Source organism: Bactrocera tryoni, chromosome 1 (genome assembly GCF_016617805.1).
Source record: "Bactrocera tryoni isolate S06 chromosome 1, CSIRO_BtryS06_freeze2, whole genome shotgun sequence".
In the NCBI taxonomy this organism is placed as follows: Eukaryota; Metazoa; Arthropoda; class Insecta; order Diptera; family Tephritidae; genus Bactrocera; species Bactrocera tryoni.
The window spans coordinates 79,057,900-79,077,033 of NC_052499.1; the positions used below are offsets into that span (position 1 = coordinate 79,057,900).

Consider the following 19,134-nt stretch of genomic DNA (forward strand, 5'->3'; position numbering starts at 1 on the left):
ATTTAAATTATCAACAACATTAAAGTGTTTCCTCCAGTTTTGTTTTTTTATTCGTATATTTTTTCATCACAGTGAACACAAACATAATTTTACCATCATTTCTTTTAAACATTATTACTTTATATGTAATGGGGAAAGTGCAACAAATGGTTTCTAAAGCTATTCAGCTGTTTTGGTGCAGAACATTTTTCACGGCTTACGCTTGTCTATCCAACAAATTATCTTGCTATGAATTGGCATTTTATGTTCATATGTGTGATTATTAATAAAAATTAACAACAATCCTATTGCGCAGACAATTAAAAAATAAGATATATACATAAAGGCATACATATGTATATAAACAAAGCAGAAGTGATTGTGTCACACTACTTATGCTGTACATAGTGTAACCTATAAATCGCCAGTAGTTTGTGTTTTATTCAGTATGTTTAAGGACTTGAGGAGCGCTTCCACTGACGGATCACGACCGCGAAAACGGCGAAATACTTCTGCTGTAGGCACGGAACCACCTAGCGCTAGGAAAGTCTCCTTGAAGCGTTGGCCCGTCGTCGTCATTTCAGCTGGTGACTTGTCTGCAAATTCGGAACTAATGTCAGCAGCTATCACTTTCGAATACAGGTGACTGAATTGTGCAGCGCCCCAGTCGCCAGAGAATATTTCCGTCAAAGAACAAGGGTGCGCGTCTTTTTTGTCTAGAGGCATGCACTGATAGACAGGCCACAGCTTTTTAACTACATCCAGCCAAAATGCGTCGGATTGGTGTAATTCAATATCCAAATCTGCGATGTAAAGCTCTTGACACAAATTGTATCCAGCTAGGCTAGTTTTTAATAAATGTATTTTTTGTAAGACGTCATCCGATATAGCCTCATTACTTGTGTAGTGTTTGGAAAGCTCCTTTAATATGGCTGGGTTATCAAGAAAATTGCACATCACATTCCCCGCCACTTGGGAAGCATCCCATTCGATGTTTGAAAGGCCGGCAAGGTCTGTGTATGGCGCTTTCGTAAGAAGGTGTTGTAAAGCTGAACCGAAGGTCTTGAAAACCATATTTAAATCGTCGAAATTTAGTAAATATGGTGTTCCTTGTAAAGGTTCCGTAAAGTTAAAGATTAATGCACATAAAGGCGTCAGCTCAGCTGAGGGGTTTCGATTTCGTATGCTCACCATCCAGCCATTATTTTTACCGAACTTATTCTCCTTAGAGTAGCAGTCTATGTAAAAGCCAGCGATCGGCGATACACCACCACCGGCGCTATTATCGAATACATCGTAGTACTTTACAGCCGGTTGCCAAACCTCAACATTTTGACGTTCAACAATACGAATATTGAACAAATTCTCACTTAATTTAAAAAGTCCGGTGAATACGTTTGGTAATGGGAAATATTCTCGTAGCTGTTCCTCATTTAATTGATGGTTAGCTATTAGATGTTTGCGTTGCCAGTATGCAACATCATATACATCCAATTTGTTCTGAAATCCGCTTTCAATTGCAAAGTTTTGCAACTGCTCAATTTCTGTTGACTGAGCAGGTCCAGCAAACTTCACAAGATTTGCGAATACCTGTTTTAAATTGTCTACACTTTTAATCATCTTGGTCTGCATCGACATCGCTGCGTAATTTGGATAACCTAAAATGAATATATTTTATAATTAATAATATAAATCATATCAATTCATGTAATTAGCTGTAAGCAATCATTTGTAAGATATCGTTAGATTTTTGTTTTGATACCAACCTAACAAGTTTGCCTGTCGTTTCCTAAGAGCTCGTATACCCTGCAAATGCGTACTATTCTCAAGACTCCGCTCTTGTTGACCAGACGCTTTACGCATATTCGCTTGCCACACGTTCCAACGTTGCATACGGTCTGGGCAGTATTTTAGAAATCCTTCCACAATTTGTGGTTGTAAAGTTATTTTCCAGGGACCTTCAGTTAATGAGGTTGAATCCTTACATATTGCTTCCAATAGCGTCACGGGGAAATCACGAACAAGGTTATAGTCCTTAATGGTATGTCCAAACGTATGTACAGCCATGTTAACTTTATTTTTAAAGCTGGCACGTTCTTTGCCTAATTGTACAAGAATATCTCTGAGGGTCTCCCTTTTATCCTCTGTGTGAGTGAGTCCATTTAATTTTCCCTCCAATAAGAAACGTTGTAACAATCGAGCCTCCACACCTTGCACATTGCCTTCTTGTTGGGAAAGTGCATCATATAATACTTTACTATTGTACTTGGAAGCGCGTGCAATACGTGCACGTTCATGGATATTCATATAGGATTTGGTAGGTATCAGAGTACTATTACCTAGATAAAGTGCTTTAGCTATACCCCACGTGGTGTCCAGAGGTCCAGCCACTTTATCCAATTCTTCGAAGATGCCTCTTAGATTGCTGACATTTACTTTGTTGTCCTGAATATCATTTTCAAAGTTTTTCACAGTTTTCTCCACCAAACCTGCCTGTTGTCCTATAGCTCCCAAGCAATTTTCAATAGTTATATCATTAAATGCTGGCAATCCATCTGGTTTCAATACACCTTCAGCAGCATGTGTATCTTCTCCGATCTCAGGAACTCTATTTTAAATTAAACAACACGTTAAAGTAATATTTAAACCACTAATTATATGAATATTTTGCTCACAAGACAATATAACCGGCATTTCGATTACTGATGTATTGACTTTGTTTCACACTATTTATTAGTCCACTTCGACGGAACACCGTATACATATTGGAAAAAACTCACTAAAGTTGTTAATTGTGAAATGCTTTCAATGAAATTCAAGAAAATGCAAATTGCAATTTATAAAAAATGCGTTTACACAATCAGCATTGAATAAAAGTAAAGTGTCAAACGAATGCAGAACAGCTGACAGAGAACATGTCAAATAAAAATATTCTCTGGCTTCAAAATAGTGGTAATGAAATTTTAATCAAATTAATGGCACGGTTAATTTTTACAAATTAAAAAATGTTATGATGTATTTTATTTCAAAGAACAAATTTGTTTGTAAACTAGTATGTATACATTACCTAAAAAGTGACGAAATAGTTAATGCTTCAACATTGAAAGTTACGAAAGCTTTGAAAGCCACTGGAGAAAACTGATTAGCACATTTACTGCCTTTGGGAACTCCTGACTTGTGCCCAGCTGTTTGACGATGTATGTTTACCGGCTATTATGGCGTAACGATATTTTTTGATAACTGATCGGGACGAAGCAATTAAAAAGTCATAGAATCTATAAAAAATGACCAGAACCAGTGGTGTCGCACAAAGAATAATCAACTTACGGTTTCCTAGAGAACATCGTTTTTACTCCACTGTGACCAATCAACCATCCCGTAGGCGAGTTGTGATAACCGGCACTGGCGCAGTTAGCCCTCTAGCGCATAATGTACCGGAAGCTTGGTCACGTATCGTAGCTGGCGAATCTGCCATCTCAAAGCTAAGTGATCAATTCAAAGGTTTACCATGTCAAGTAGCAGCCCAAGTTCTACGAGACCAGTTGCCGACCGAAAAATATTTTAGTAAAAGCGATTTAAAAATAATGAGCACGGCAACACAATTCGCAATAATTGCATCTGAAGAGGCGCTATCTAGTGCCAAACTACAACCTAATGAATTAACAGCAGAACAACGTGAACGATTTGGTGTCTGCGTTGGCATGGGTATGTTTGATCTGACAGAAGTATATGGAGCTTGGCAACAATTGCAACGAGGTTATAATCGTGTCAGTCCATTTTTTGTGCCTCGTCTTCTTCCCAATATGGCATGTGGGCATATAAGTATGCGATATGGTTTACGTGGTCCAAACCACTCGGTTTCGACGGCATGCGCAACAGGAGCTCATGCAATTGGTGATGCATTACGCTTCATACGCGACGGAGATGCTGATATAATTTTGGCTGGAAGTGGTGAAGCTTGCATAGATCCGCTTGCTATAGCTGGATTTTGTCGTTTACGTGCGCTCAGTACAACACATAATGATGCACCTACGGCATCATCGCGGCCATTTGATAAAAAACGTGATGGTTTTGTGATGGGTGAAGGTGCAGCTATACTCGTACTCGAAGAATTAGAACATGCACGTAAGCGTGGTGCACCAATATTAGCTGAACTACTGGGTTATGGCTTGTCCGGCGATGCTTACCATATTACATCACCTAGTGAAGATGGCACAGGTGCCACTTTAGCAATGCAACGTGCTATAACGGATGCAAGAATATTGCCTACAGATATAACCTATGTCAATGCACACGCCACATCCACACCAACAGGTGACCGCATTGAAGCACACGCTATAGAAAGAGTTTTCGGTGGACATGTATCGCAAGTGCGTGTGTCATCAACAAAAGGTGCACATGGTCATTTGCTTGGCGCTTCAGGAAATTTAGAGACTGTCTTTGTTGTGCAGGCATGTGTGGACAACAAACTGCCGCCTTCTATTAATATTGAGAACTTGGATGAAGACATCAAAGTGTCAATAGTGCAAAATAAATCGGAGCAATGGTGCAATAGTGCTGAGGTGTCGCGCATAGCCCTTAAGAATTCATTTGGTTTCGGTGGAACAAATGCGTCACTTTGTATTGGAGAATATCGTGAATAAATCGAATAATGCATTTTAAATTTTACTCACTTCTGTAAAATAAAAGCTACTTCTACATACAATATTTATAGGCATAAAATTTTCAAAAATAATAACTTAATTATTATTAATATTTGAAATAAGAATTAACTGTTATAAAAATTGTTTGAATCATGTTAATAAAGCTACAATATTTTTTTAGGAAAACTTTCACTTACAATTTATTTGGAAAACTTCAGTAAAAATATGTACATGTGTGTTTGTTTGCGGTGAAGTAAAATAATTAAAGATGTGTATATATTTCATATATATATATTATTTATTTTACGTCGTTCTGCAATTTTCTTCCTTTTACTTAAATTATAATAATTATTACTTTTAAACTTTTTTCTGGGTACTTCAATTGTTTGTGTTTACTCATTTTATCTTAGCTTAACTAGTTGAAGTAATCGATTCATGTGTGCCAATTTGAGAAAATGCTTTTATACTTATGCATAATAGGCTTTTCTTCTGCTTGTTTATGACTGTGTATTATATAGTTTGAGTTTTTCAGCGAAAGGAATAAAAACCTACCAAAAACATACATACATACATAGATTCCTATATTATTGTATTAAAATGTAATTATCTTGTATTTTTTAATCAACAGCGAGTGTTGTAGTTCTAAGTGGGATGTTTTCTGCAGTCTATTGTAACAATAGTGTGTAATTACAGATGCATGTTTGTATACTTATGTACATACATAATTATGTGTCGGCAATGTCGCACAGCTCATCAAATGTATAACAAATGCCAAAAATTATAAATTTACGTATTTTTTTAATATTGTCGAATGCTGTGGTACCTAAAAATTAGCAAAAGTAACGATCTAAAATAGATTTTTTGCATAACTAAATATATGTATGTACATATGTAGGTGTGGACATTCTTTTATGATTACTGCCATTGTGATCACTATATAACTTAAACTCAAAACTGCATAACTTTCATGTCTTGGCTAATATTATTATATCTTAATATGAATTCCCACTACAACAACATCACTTCATTGCGTTGGCTTATCTTTTACACAGGAATTTTCCAAGACCCATTATCAAAAAGATATAGATCTATTGAGCTATTGCACTACCCGTTATTGAAGTCGAAATGGTTCTAAAAATACTCGCAAAGTAATCAATATCAAGTCAAATAATCACGTTATTGACTTAGTAGTAAAAATAATATACATATATTGTAATATTATTTGCTAATAAAAGAGAGATAACTTCTTAATCTTATTTGATTGTACAAAACCAAACAGCAAAACCCAATATTTAACTCAAATGCACAAATTTTTCTTGCAATCGTGTAGTTTTGCACTCAAATAATTGAACGGCAGCTAGTAATAATAATTGGAGATTATTGACTTTTAAATGGATGTTCCTTTCAGTAATCATATTTTCATAACAAATTATTGTTTAGTACGCTAAAACAAAGTGTTCACTAATACACAAGTAGTGTTAAGGAATACTATTATTCCTAGACTGAATTAAACCGTTATCAATTTCGGCTATGAAAGCCCGACTGTTGCTTTTGATGTATGATGTTTTCTTTTCGTTTTTTGACATAAGATGGATGAATAAGTGCAAAGAAATTAAATTTCATTACATAAAATCTAAATCGAAAAGATTGTGCCTAGCTTTAATCCCAATGTATATTAGCCGTAATAGTACGCCATGCAAATAAAAACATTTTTATCAACGAAGTCTCTGATATAGGACGAAATATAAACATATTTGTATATACCGTTATTTTTGTTTGTTATATATATGTACATTAGAGCTCTTGGTATTCGACTAATCGACTAACCGGATAGGACATTATTCGAATAATAATATTCGATTTTCGACTATTCGAATAGAAGGGTTCAACTGCTACAAATTTTTTCCACGCACACAATGGCATTTTCACGAATTTAAAACTAGGAAAAATCAAAGGCTGCTTGGATTTCAAACAATTTTCATTTATTCAAATACTGGCAGAGGAGCAACTATTCGAATAGTCGCAACATTGCGAGTAATCGGCTATTACTCATACGAACGGTTACAAGCGGGATACTCGAATAATCGGTCTTCAGGTTATTCGAATAAGTTTAAGAGCCCTAATATACATACATACATGTACATATGAATTTGAAGAGGCGATTTCCCAGCACAATCTCAAATATATGTATGGCTATTGCTGCCTTCACTGCCCTATGATTACAATTTATTGGGGGTTTCTCTGCAATTTTCCAATAAATCAATTAAATCTTTTACACGCTTAATGACATAATATATATATATTATTACTTTTATTATTATTATAATAATTAAACCGTTAATTAATTCATTAAAAAATGCTTACACTTAGAAATATATATTACTTTAAGTTTCGAACTACACTAAAATTTTTTCGGCGTTTCTTCACATCATTCCTTAGCGCAACATTTGCGCTTAACTGTTCTTGTTAATTTTATTGTAAAGTAAATTTTTATAGTAAAATATATATGTTATATATATATATTTACATATATTATGCATATATGTATATGCAAACTACGAATTACAAATACGACTACATAAATATGTATATATATAATTTTATTTTTAGATTTTTAATTTTTTCATATTCATATTATTTTTGTTGTATAAAATTCTAAATGAAATTTGCAATGCCGCTCCTTGAAATGCTCTTTTCTACTTAAGCTTTTTGCAAATATGAAGTTCGTGTTGAAGCCTAAGCAAACAAAAACGTCTCAACTTTGTGAGATATCGTGGAAGAAAAAATATTTTACTTTTCCGAAACAGTGGTTTACTCTGCTTCGTATTTTAGTTTCATGTGTTTAGTTTGAGTTTTTTATGCGATTTGTTTTTATAATTTTTAACATTTTTAGTTATATTTAGATTTTTTTGTTTCCAAAAAGTGTAATTAACAATTTTGAGGCTTAAGGCATTTAACCGCCTCTGATTTAGCAGTATATTGAATTGGTTAAGTCGCCTTAAAGTACGTATTTTCGGTCAATCGCATTAAATAGTTAGGTTGTGTGATGGAGTGGCGTAAATATATTACTTTTAGTTATTTTTTCGTGTTTTGGCTCTGTGTATTACTGTATCGATGTAAATAAACTTCATTCAGTTCAGCGCTTTTTACAACACAAAAATCACATAAAAGCAAAAAGTCAAAATTTAATTAGAATGTCAAATACAACATGGCCAAAATAAAATCGAATTTAAAATAAGGATGTGTTTAAACATGTTTGCCTGCTACGTATGAAAATGTACACAACAATTAGAGCTTGAAAACTGTCTGTAACTAGATATTGCGAGCAGTTAAGCTTATACAGCACGATGTGTGATACGAAGACTACCGGACACATAAGCAAATTGTTGAGAATATTTAATTGACATACATTTTATGCGAATTATCGAAACTATGGTAATTTTTGACATATTTATGTATATGAGATAAAATTAAATTTTTTTGTTTTGTTTATGTTTTTATAATTACCGAATGGTACATATAATCTATGACATAAGTTTAAGCAGTGGAAAACAATTCACCATTTCCTATTATTTCTTTAAATTTTTTTTTTTTTAATTAAAAAATTAAAATTTTTCCGTGACACTTGTAGTTTCACAGTTCGCAGTTATACAGTAAGCTCTATAGCATAACATGAAATGAACATTGAACACTTATTGAACTAAGTAGAATGAGTGAAACAAAACTTGCGAAGGAGTTTTTACTTCATGCAAAACAAAGTACTTAAACTAAAAGCAGATGGAAATCAAAGGCATACGTTTGAGAATACAGACTATTTGAAGCAGCAACATATGAGAAGGCAAATGACAACATAGGCAATTAATATATTGACAAAAAATATTTGAAGTTGGAATCATCAAAATAAAGTTTTGAGTTTTATGGAAACATTTTTTTTTCCTAAATAATTTTATACCTACAATTGTAGTGTAGTTAAGGTTTTAATTTTTTACTGAGATTTAGCCACATTCTGTATACACATACATATGTAACGTATCAACACATATTCAATACATGCATGTCATGCATAAATATATATGTTCTGATGATTTAGCTTATGTGATAATTTTCTAAATATATTTTTTTGTTTTGCATTTTCATTTTATAGTTTTAATTACACACTATTAATGTTATAAATATGTATGTAACTGTATCGTTGTCCATAACTTTCTTGTCGACGTTGTCAACTACTTTCTCACCAATCAGACTATTTTCGCCGTATCATTAGTCGATCATTTCGATTGCTTTCTCCTTATATACACACACTATCACCAATACAACCTACGCAAGCGTACATTGGTGCATAAGCTACACGTTGGCCGTTCTGCTCTTCCTTTTCTCACGCGCACATAGATCTATATAGATATAGCATAGAGGGGTCCATGTATGATTAGAAGCTTAAATCACACAAATATTTAATTTAGCAACGCATCCATCGTGTATGGAAAAGGAGGTGGGGTACGTTGTGGTGGTGTTGTTTTGCTTTGTGGTTGTAGTTGTACCTGTTGCTTTTGTATTTGCTGCTGTTGCTGCTGCTGCTGCTGCAGATATTTCTCATTGCGGCTTAATGACGTTGTTGTTGCTGTTGTAGCTGTTTCAGTAGCTGTTACTGCGGTTATTGTTACTACTCCAGTTGTTGTTGTGCTTGTTTTTATTGCTGTCACTGACGACGGTCAGTCGAGTATTACAACTTGCGGTTCGATTTGTCTGCTCACCGTCACAGCTGGTGTCGCTACAACATGTGCCATCTGTGCAATTTGGTGTGCTTTGATTGGTAGTTCTCGCCAAGGTTTGCGTGCAACTCGTCGAAGATCGGCAGGTGAAAGTGTTTTGCGCCATTTTCTAAGAATTCGATAATTTTTATATTACAACCAATTGTCAACAAATCCTCAATGATTATCAAATTGTGCTATACTTACTTGCTGCTATCCGTGGCTCTAAAATAATAATCATCTGGTGCGTCTACCCAACTTATAACCTGTTTACGCCCATTGCCGGTGCGTCCCATTTGTGCTAGTTTCGGTTTGCCGTTGAGCTATAAAAGAAAAACAACAAAAAAACTTTAAAACCAACTCAGAAATAGAGATATAAATTATTTACATGATGTCTCGTTAGGGTATGACCCGCCGCAGCCATCATTGCTGCAAATTGCTCATTGCTTGGACGATGCGAAGGCATGGGATCTTTATTTGGGCGCTTAGTGGGCGGATATACTGGATAAAGCATACCTATAATAATGAAATTCAAAAATAGATTATTAACATTAATAATAATTTTCCGTTACACAAGCCACACTCATTACCATCCGCAGCTTCCTCGTTTCGATCACGACCACGCTTGCGCCAACAATCAGTACGTCGCGCTGCTGCTGATCCACCGCTACTATTCGATGCCGCAGCTGGGGGCAAATCTTTAACTGCTCTTGAACGCTCTGCTGCCACCTTGGGTGCTGGTGTCCCCGCATTGACTGTTGCCACCTTTGTAACTGGCACTGTCGCAGGCGAAATTGCAGGTACTGCCGCAGGTAATACTGCAGCAGCTATTGGAGCTGTAACTACCGGCGCTGGAGCGGGTATAATGGTTAAATCTTTGTCGAGCTCTAAAACCTTATTGGGCACGCGATCATACAATAAACTGCCATCGGCGGCCTTTGGCGGTTTGGGAAATGAGACCACATCCGGTTTTGGTATTTTATCCTTTGGTGTCAACACTAACCATTCATGCGGTCCAATGCCGGGGCAGCCCAAACGATTTGCAATTTTAGTAACACTGCCACGTTCTCGCTTTTTTCTCTTCATCAATAAAATTTTTTTTATATCGGCTGCGGTTTTGTCATTTATTCGATTTGTAACTATACGTAAATAAACAATTATGCATTAGCATATAATACACACTTTAAGCGATTTTAGGGAAACTCACATTCTTGCTTCACCAGCTGCGTGTTAATCGCAAACGACGTTTGACGCGCTGCCTTTTTGGGTTTTATGTAGTTTCGACAGAGAACGCGTGCCAGACGCGTCATTGCGTTCGTGTGCAGATAGAAGGCGGTGCGAGTTTTCATAATGGGGCGTGGTGAACCCGACATAAGAGCGATTCCATGCGCCTGATCGAAGTGACGCGCTAAATGAGTTTTTAATTTGAATTCTTTATCACAATTAACCATAGGGCATCTAAAAAGAAAAGTTAGAACAGTCATATTAAAAATGGCCTTTAAATAACAAATTTTAATGGTTACTTGTGCATTTGGCGATTAGACAAATCGCTCACTTTCTCGGTATCAATCACTTCCACAACGACTGGCGCTACTTTCTTTTTGGGCTCGTGATCGATTTCGTGTTTGCCGGCATTTTTCAAACCACCATACTTTTTCCAATAGTCAAAACAATTTTGACAAAGACGACTGTTACCGTGACCACTGCCAGTCCATGGATACCACTAATAATAAATTATGCTTATTTTACTTATATTTCAATTTAAATTGTAAATAGATATTTGTTACCTGTGAGGATTTAACAGTTGAGCAAGATTCACATGGTTTGCCATTGTTGGAAAGATCCGCACCACCATTTGTTGTACCGTTATATATATTGGCACCTCCTTTTATTGAGACACTGCCACTTCCGCTCTTATTCACTTGATTATATTGCGGAACGTAGACTTGTTTCAGTTTAAGCTCCGCCTCTACGGCCTTCACGCGTTTCTGTTGCACATAACGGTCGGTCGTCTTCCACATGTAATAGTATTCAATTATCTGTTTAAGAGTTTTCCAAGGAAGCTGAAAATAAATTTGTGTAGAGAAAATATATCAATATACATACATACATCGAATTATTATTAAAGAATTTTTGCTAAGCAAATACATACAAAAGATATTCATCTGCTGGATACTTACAAAGTCCTGTCGAATGTCATTAAAATCTTTGCCATATTTGTCCAAAGCCTCTTCGAATAAATTCGCCTCCGAGGCACTCCAATCTTCAATTTCGTCACGGCAGAGTACTGGCCCAGTGGAAGGAACTAACGAACACATTGCCTCTTCGATAGAGTATTTGTGCTTATGCAGCGTATCCATGGCATGAAACTGTTTAACAGAAAATTTCAATCAAACAAATAAATGTGAGCCACATAAAATATGGAAAATATGTACCAGTGTTATGTCACGACTGGCTGCTGCGGCCGACATATGCAATGACGGCTGCTTCACCGAACTGCTACAGTCTAGAGCGCGTGCGAATGTTCCTATCGAACGCGACACCACCAAAAACTGATCGATTTTACGATCGTTTAGGCTATGCTGTGGCGTCCACACCAATGTTTCGAGATCCTCTAACTTACGCTCATCACTCGTAACATCTTTAAGCTTCGCAGGAATTTCGCTTTGATAGCGACTACCTACACGAATTTCGCCTTTGTCGGCGAGTAGCGTCTTCTGGTTAGGATCGAAAACCAAGCAATAGAAGAATGTGTCCTATTTGCAAATGAATGAGGAAAATTAAATCATTTAAAGTCAGAATAAAATTTATTCAGAGGAAATGGTGAAGTAATGCCAAGTCTAAGAAAGTAGCTAGCGTACGATGCGAAATTTACGACTCACGTCTTTACTGAGATAGCTTTGCAGGGACTCCGTCTCGTTCAGCAGTGTAACCGAACATTTGCCACGTATCTGTGTGGCGGGCAGTGCCTCGACTTGGCGTGACAAGAACAATTCACGATGTTTGATCTGATAGCGTTGTTTGGCCGTAAGTGATTCACCTTTTTCCGAGTTAGCCCCACCACCACCAGGGCCATGATGTATAGGACTATTCAGTCCCTCATCCAACGCTGCTATAATGATAAAGTAAAAAAAAGAAAGGTTAGTTCAATGTGTTCAAATTACGTGTTTATCTATATAAGTCACATATGTACATACAAATGTATGTACAATCAAATCGTGTTTTCTAGATACACAAGAAAATAATGTTCAAAAAATATTAAATTCTATACATATTTGAAAATATAATGTACAATTATCCAATCAGTAGAAGAAATACATTCAAGCTTATCAAAATCAAGACTTAAACGAAAACATAGCACAACCACAGCATGTGGAAAAATACCAATTTGAGAGGATCTAATTTAATCTAAGATACAAAGAAAGAACCACAAACTTATCTACGAAACTTAAAAATATAATCCATACATACAAACATAATGTATTTCAGCATTTTTAATAGTAGGTTGATATTTTTATTACAAATTCTATAATGCGCTACAATGATGTTGAGTGATTGAATTTAATCGGTACCTATCGAAGGATCTAAAACGGCTTGTGCGGCTTGCTCTTCGCCTACTGGTGTTCTAAGCCATGTTTTCTTCAGCTTCGTAGCCAGTGGGGAGTCTTCAGCGGTCGCCACTATGTTCGATGAGGATAAGTATGTGGATTTAGTGAAAATTTCATAAAAGATTTTAAGTGCAAGGTAATAGAGTATATGTATATACATAGGTACTATTTTGTATATTATTTTAATTTCAAATGTCAACTACTTGTATACAATGAAAATCAAGAGAAGTATAAAAATAATAATAGTTGAATAAAAAAAAATTAATATCATAGATTTCAAGAGAGTTATTCACTTTAAAAAGTTGAAGGAATTTAAAATAGTTTCGATTGTTTTCCATGGCCAGCGAAATATTAATTAAATTTGGTGCTTTTATCTACATAACGGCGATGACAAAAGGAAGATTCTTATTATAATTGTAAATAATCTCATTTTTTCGGTACTTGGAATTAAAAAAAAAATTAAGATAAACTCTATATACCCTTTACAGACTATAGAGGTCAGATCTTAACAATATCTTTGGCTATTGCCTTAGATAATAATTCATACCATATTTCAAATATCAACCAAATATCTTGTCAAATGAAAAAGTTTTGCATACAAACACCTTATTCCGACCGTACAGTTTACTATATGACAGCTATATGCTACAGTAATCGGATCTGAAAAACTTCTTCGGAGAGTTTACAGTTGCCTTGAACAAATAAGTGCCCCACTTCCTCAAGATTAAATTAAAAAAATGTATACAATCACATGTACTTATATGAACGTTCATTTTGTATGGCAACTGTATGCTATAGTGGCCAGATCTAAAAAAAAATTGTGTAATATTGTTTTGTTGCCTTGGACAATGATCTGTGCCAAATGAAGGTATCTCGTCAAATAAAAAAATTTTCCTTACTTGGACATGTATTTGATCGTTTAGTATGCATGATGGTCCGATATCGACGATTACGAAAAATGAGCGCCTTCGTGGGTAGAAATGGGCGTGTGCAAATTTCCAGATAGTTATCTCGAAAACTGAGGGTCTAGTTCGCGACAGTCACAAACTTAGCGGCAAACTTACGACGTTCAAGGTACAAAAACTTTTTCTAGAAATCTTTATGAATATATGTACCTCACCACGAAAAATGGGAAAAATGGAAAACTCTAATCAACATAAGGAGTAGGCGAGCAATTATATAAAAGAAGGAAATTATATGACAGAAAATCGTATCGGATAGTAAAATTTAATTAATTATACAAGCTTTAAACAAGTTTATATCATACACATACTGTAAGCTATACTTATTAATCATATATAAATTCTTAAAGATTTACTCAATAAATATGTACATAAATATTTGTATATAGTATGTATATAGCTTTGAAAGCTGAATAAACAAACAAACAAATATGAAGATGTAGAACGGAAATGGATTACCACCAACAGAACCTACGAGTGTACGAACGATAGCCGAAAAAAGAGGAAGCGCAATATGATGCAATGGCTTTAAATTGAATGGGGTGGAAAGAAAATGTTATTATGGGCTGAGTTAGAGTAGCATTTCGTACTGCAAAGATGTCTGGAATTGTCGGTTATCACAGTGCGAATGGGTAATGGTGAGTTGAAAGAGGCACACACTTACAACCAAATGCGATGGAGCCGCCACATACAGTAGAACACTGTGCACTGTACCACTGAGTTGGCGGCCAAAACGCCTTTTGTGGTATTTGCCACCCCCTCACGCGGACGTTCGAGCAGGCCTGGTGTGACGCGTTTTTGCACTGGCAAACGATTGAAAAGAAAAATATATGCATGTGTGCATGTATTGCGGTCGTAATGTTAGGAAAACGCACGACATACATACATATGTACATAGGTATGTATGTGCGTCATTGCGAGTTGTTGTAAAGTTTGATTAGTTTTAAGTTAAAACTTCCGGCAAACTAATAAGAATACAGCACTATTAACAAATCCAAATAGTTGTGGTTATCAGCTTTAACAATTATGCTTTCTTGTAATTAGCTTATTAATATTTAATTTGGATATAATAATATACATTGGTTAAACGTGCTTATGATATGCAGTCAAAACGAAATTGTACTTTAGCGAAAATTTGACATGCGGATGCGGTGCGTACCAGGTGGATATATTAGATCCCGCGATTTTCTACATTCGGGACGTGCAATGGCAGGCTTTGAAACATTTAAATCCTAAATGTGTGTAGGTGTGTGAATATGGTGGTATGGTTAGCGCACACTCATATGATCTGGGGTGGTTGGAGTGGACAACGTGTAGTCGGTATTTTGTGTTCTCTGTTGTTATTGTTGCCAGAATTTAGTTACGCACACATTCGTAATATACATAGAAATGTACATATGTATGTTTGAACATATGCCTGCAACTTTAGTGAAGAGTGAAGGTGCTGATGCAGCCTTTAGCCTGATTTTCTCATACCCGCCCACCTACATTTGAAAATCGACCAACTGATAGCACACACCTAGACATTGACGCACGCATTTACCATAGGTATAGGTATATACCTATAAGTAGATAGTATATACAATATTTCGTACAAATGTTGGTATATTGTATATTTGCATGTAGCAGCATTCAATATACATTTGCACCCGCCCACCTTTGGCCAACAAACGCAGACCACCTCTTGCCCCTACTGATTCCCGAGCATTATTCTATTTAGTGCCTAACGGTATCTAGGTACCAGACCAGGAGCGGGTAGTTTAGACGGAGTTGCGCGAAGCAGCGCCACAGCAAATATATGTAAACATTTTTGAAGTTATGTAGGTATGTACATATGTGCATAAGTACGTATAAATGCAAGTGGTGAAGTGCTCTCAACCCTCGTTTTTAGCATTAGTTTCGGTCTCAGTCACAGCCTCTGCAGCTGTTATTGCTACTACTTGCTGTCGTTGTCGTTATTGCACTTGTTTTTGTATGTTACTCGCAGCTCTGCTGTACACTGTAGTTTCGGATGGTTGACTGGCTGACTGAGTGACTGTTTGGCTGGGCTGGTTAGCTGAGATCTCCTGTCTTGTGTATTAGGCATCGATACAGATGCGAATATTTAAAACACTGTTGCTGGCCTTATATATTCTGCTTGTTGTTTTTGTTGTTGTTAAAACTGTTGCCGGTTATTCGCTCTTGGTAATACTCTGGTTATCATAGACGATACCACTAGTTTCTAGTTTGCAAAACATTAATGCACATAACTGTGTGATGACGAATGACCGAACTTATATGGATATGCATTTATGCGTAATGATCTAAATTACCAGTCCATACCGGCAGGCATTATATTTATGTTTTCATTATTTTTTTATGAAATTAGTTTAAGGAAAATTTACAAATAATGGAAAGTTTATTAAAAAAAAATTTGACAATTTTTATTTGATTTACTAATTCAATAGTAATATCTAAATGTTTTATTAACATGTAATTCCATCTACATAGACAGGGATCACATCACCTTAGTGGCGCCCACCAGGCTCCTGGAATTATTCAGGTTGCTGGACATTGGTGAACATACATATGTGATATAGGAGAGGGCACAGTAGACCCTAGGACGCAGCGCAATACCTCAGTAACAAATATATATCTATCTATATCTATCTATAGAATAATAATGTAAAAATTTTAACTCGGTTAACATCGATATGAACCGTTGTTTTAAACCCCACCCCATTGGATCACCAATAAATACAGATCTCCGTAAAAATAAAGTATTAAACATATAGTGTAATAAGTAATTATTTTATACCAATGATTAAAAAAATAAAATTTGTGCACACAGGTGACAAAACAAAGAGAAAATAATAATGTGTTATAATGTGAATTGACTTACGCTGATGTTTATCGGCCAGTTGCACCAGTGGATTCGGCAGATCGCGCCTTCTGTAAAAGCACATAACTTTGGCTTCTACATTTCCGGATTGGTTTTTATTTAACTCTTCTATACGACGTATTAAAAATGGGCTATTCTGATTTGTCTCGACATAGACATAATCTGAAACACAAAACATATATCTAGATGTATATAAAGTTTTATCTCGCAATCCCTTAATATTATAATTTTTGAAAAGCCTAGAATTGTATAAATAAAACATAAGGTAGTAGAACGCATAACAAAGCATACGTCAGGCCGTAGCTGCTGCCGATAGCGTCGAAAAAATGGTAATGCATGTATGTACATATATGTATGTATGTATGTATATAAGAAGTCATATTTGTGAATAAACACGCTGAAAAGTCGCTCAGCTACAGCGATCGCCGTTTTATGCGCATAGTACTGAACCAATTTTTAACTATATCTATGCAATGTAGCGTCTGAAAGAAGTATGCCTATCCGCTAAATATTCTAATTAACCCACCAGCCAAACATAAACATATTCGATCTTCACCAATGCTCACCGTTGTATATAATTATTAATGCAGAGTTCACGTAAAAACAGAAACCCTAAGAGTATAACGAAAGCAGAAACTCACAATAGTTGCATAAACAGACTAGACACTAACCAAGTGGGAAAATATAAATTAGTCTTCCTGCTGTGCTTATTACTACACGTAACTCTAGTTGTATGTATGAGCAAATGTAGGAAAATCGTATACACATGCACAGATGCCACATGGCATAATGACATCAAGAGAAACGCGGCATTAACCAGCATACTAAGCAATCGACTAGTGTGATCAGAAATACAGATCTTCAGGAAAGCATTGTAACCACTTTAGAACAAAGTTCAGACATCTCAGAATAAAATGCAATTACCATACACATGCACACGAATTTTTAAATAATGTGTTTGCCATCGTTCATGTGGTGTATTTAAGTTTTTTGGAAGACTTCGTGTATGTTTAGAAATGGAAACCTGTTTCTTTTACTTTTTCTGTCGTATAAAACACATACCCATGTGTATACATACTTATATGTGTACAGGTTAAATCCTTCATTGCTTTAAACGGCTTATGAAGTTTAAAACTTCTTTTATATTCGTCTGTAACTAAATAATACCAAATTTACTCTTACAATTGTATGTATCTACATAAGTACGAATGTATGTATGTATATACCTAATAAACTTTCTCTATTTATCTATGTTGCAATACACGTAATGATAAGATCGGTAGCAATTGAACAAGCGACTCAAAGCACTTTTATGTATACTATACGAATAGAAAGATGATCTGCATTATTTTACTTCAGTAATTTATGCATTATAAAAATTTATAATATAAAGGAGTATCAAAATCTTTAAATGGAATAAGTAACGAATCGTCAATTTCAGATTCAGTAAATGAAATTTGATTCTAATCTGAAAAATATATTTCAAATTAATTGTCTAGTCATTTAGTACGTCTTATACAAAAATTATCGACAGTTAGTCGAAGCTTATACATGGACTCAGCTTGATTAAATTTTTATCACAGTTGACACAACTTTTAATATTCCATTTTCTTGCACTTTCTTATTTAATCTTATATACAGAATACAAGTGCAAGCCATAAGTGCAAAATGCAGTTTTGGACGACGCAGACGAAACATAAGCTGCGACGTGACAGCAATTGCAATAGCTTTGATAGCTGCGATACCACCATAGGCCATAGCACACGCAGTGCACCATAGCAGCAGCAACGACACCAGCAATTGCGACAGTAACGGCAGCAACAGCAGCAGCAAATACGGCAGCGACGACAGCGGCAAAAGCGCCAGCGCCGAAAGACACGAATATGGTACAAAACGCAGAAGAGAAAATGGAAAATTTTTACCTCCAACCCGATACATATTTGTGGCCATTTTCACTTAATTTTTGCACACTATTTCACACACAAAGTGTTTAGCACTTTTTTAATTATGGTTTTTCACTATTTTCATGCAATTTTTTTCACATTTAATCGCGTTAATTTTAATTTGTTGTGATTACATTCACAAAAGACGCGTTTTTTTCGTCGCCATCTTAGAAAACACAAAACGTCAAATGTCAAAAAAGTTTCGTGGTGGAATTTTACCACTTCGTCCCCTTCTGGACAATTCAACAAGCATCAGAGAATGTATAAATTATGGCGACATCTAAGGCGAATTAAAGTTTTTGGGGATCGTGAATTGGCTACAGGTATTGCCAGAAAACATTTCGATTGAATGCAAATGTTCATCTATTAT

General features: G+C 35.5%; 3 protein-coding genes across 4 annotated transcripts; 1 reads left to right on the plus strand and 2 right to left on the minus strand.

Moving 5' to 3' along the window:
- Nucleotides 1–19: 19 nt before the first annotated feature.
- Nucleotides 20–2,854, minus strand: LOC120767076 (probable cytosolic oligopeptidase A). The gene is made up of 3 exons (XM_040092939.1): nucleotides 2,655–2,854; nucleotides 1,746–2,587; nucleotides 20–1,637 (listed from the first exon to the last, which is right to left on the minus strand). The coding sequence occupies exons 1-3, from the start codon at nucleotides 2,741–2,743 to the stop codon at nucleotides 394–396; spliced, it is 2,175 nt and encodes a 724-aa protein (XP_039948873.1). The 5' UTR covers nucleotides 2,744–2,854; the 3' UTR covers nucleotides 20–393.
- Nucleotides 2,855–3,146: 292 nt separating this feature from the next.
- Nucleotides 3,147–4,623, plus strand: LOC120766409 (3-oxoacyl-[acyl-carrier-protein] synthase, mitochondrial). The gene has a single exon (XM_040091860.1). It carries the CDS (start codon nucleotides 3,264–3,266, stop codon nucleotides 4,620–4,622), a length of 1,359 nt encoding a protein of 452 aa, XP_039947794.1. The 5' UTR covers nucleotides 3,147–3,263; the 3' UTR covers nucleotide 4,623.
- Nucleotides 4,624–9,004: 4,381 nt separating this feature from the next.
- Nucleotides 9,005–18,940, minus strand: LOC120774378 (metastasis-associated protein MTA1). 2 transcript variants are annotated; one of them, XM_040103979.1, is made up of 13 exons: nucleotides 18,744–18,940; nucleotides 16,822–16,983; nucleotides 12,943–13,050; nucleotides 12,253–12,482; nucleotides 11,806–12,126; nucleotides 11,551–11,739; nucleotides 11,158–11,433; nucleotides 10,894–11,093; nucleotides 10,578–10,828; nucleotides 9,961–10,509; nucleotides 9,759–9,886; nucleotides 9,578–9,693; nucleotides 9,005–9,500 (listed from the first exon to the last, which is right to left on the minus strand). In XM_040103979.1, the coding sequence occupies exons 1-13, from the start codon at nucleotides 18,769–18,771 to the stop codon at nucleotides 9,332–9,334; spliced, it is 2,727 nt and encodes a 908-aa protein (XP_039959913.1). In that variant the 5' UTR covers nucleotides 18,772–18,940; the 3' UTR covers nucleotides 9,005–9,331. The 2 variants fall into 2 exon arrangements, with proteins under 2 accessions (XP_039959913.1, XP_039959922.1); XM_040103988.1 differs by lacking the exon at nucleotides 12,943–13,050.
- Nucleotides 18,941–19,134: the final 194 nt, after the last annotated feature.

Excerpts from the sequence above, each read along its gene's own strand:
- LOC120767076 (XM_040092939.1), bottom strand. The coding sequence starts at position 2,743 with ATGTATACGGTGTTCCGTCGAAGTGGACTAATAAATAGTGTGAAACAA. Across the intron at positions 2,588-2,654 it reads AATGCCGGTTATATTGTCTT|AGTTCCTGAGATCGGAGAAG; the intron begins GTGAGCAAAATA and ends AATTTAAAATAG. Across the intron at positions 1,638-1,745 it reads ACGACAGGCAAACTTGTTAG|GTTATCCAAATTACGCAGCG; the intron begins GTTGGTATCAAA and ends TATTCATTTTAG.
- LOC120766409 (XM_040091860.1), top strand. The coding sequence starts at position 3,264 with ATGACCAGAACCAGTGGTGTCGCACAAAGAATAATCAACTTACGGTTT.
- LOC120774378 (XM_040103979.1), bottom strand. The coding sequence starts at position 18,771 with ATGGCCACAAATATGTATCGGGTTGGAG. Across the intron at positions 12,483-12,942 it reads CGTTTTAGATCCTTCGATAG|CAGCGTTGGATGAGGGACTG; the intron begins GTACCGATTAAA and ends TTATCATTATAG. Across the intron at positions 10,510-10,577 it reads GCAGCTGGTGAAGCAAGAAT|TTACAAATCGAATAAATGAC; the intron begins GTGAGTTTCCCT and ends ATTTACGTATAG.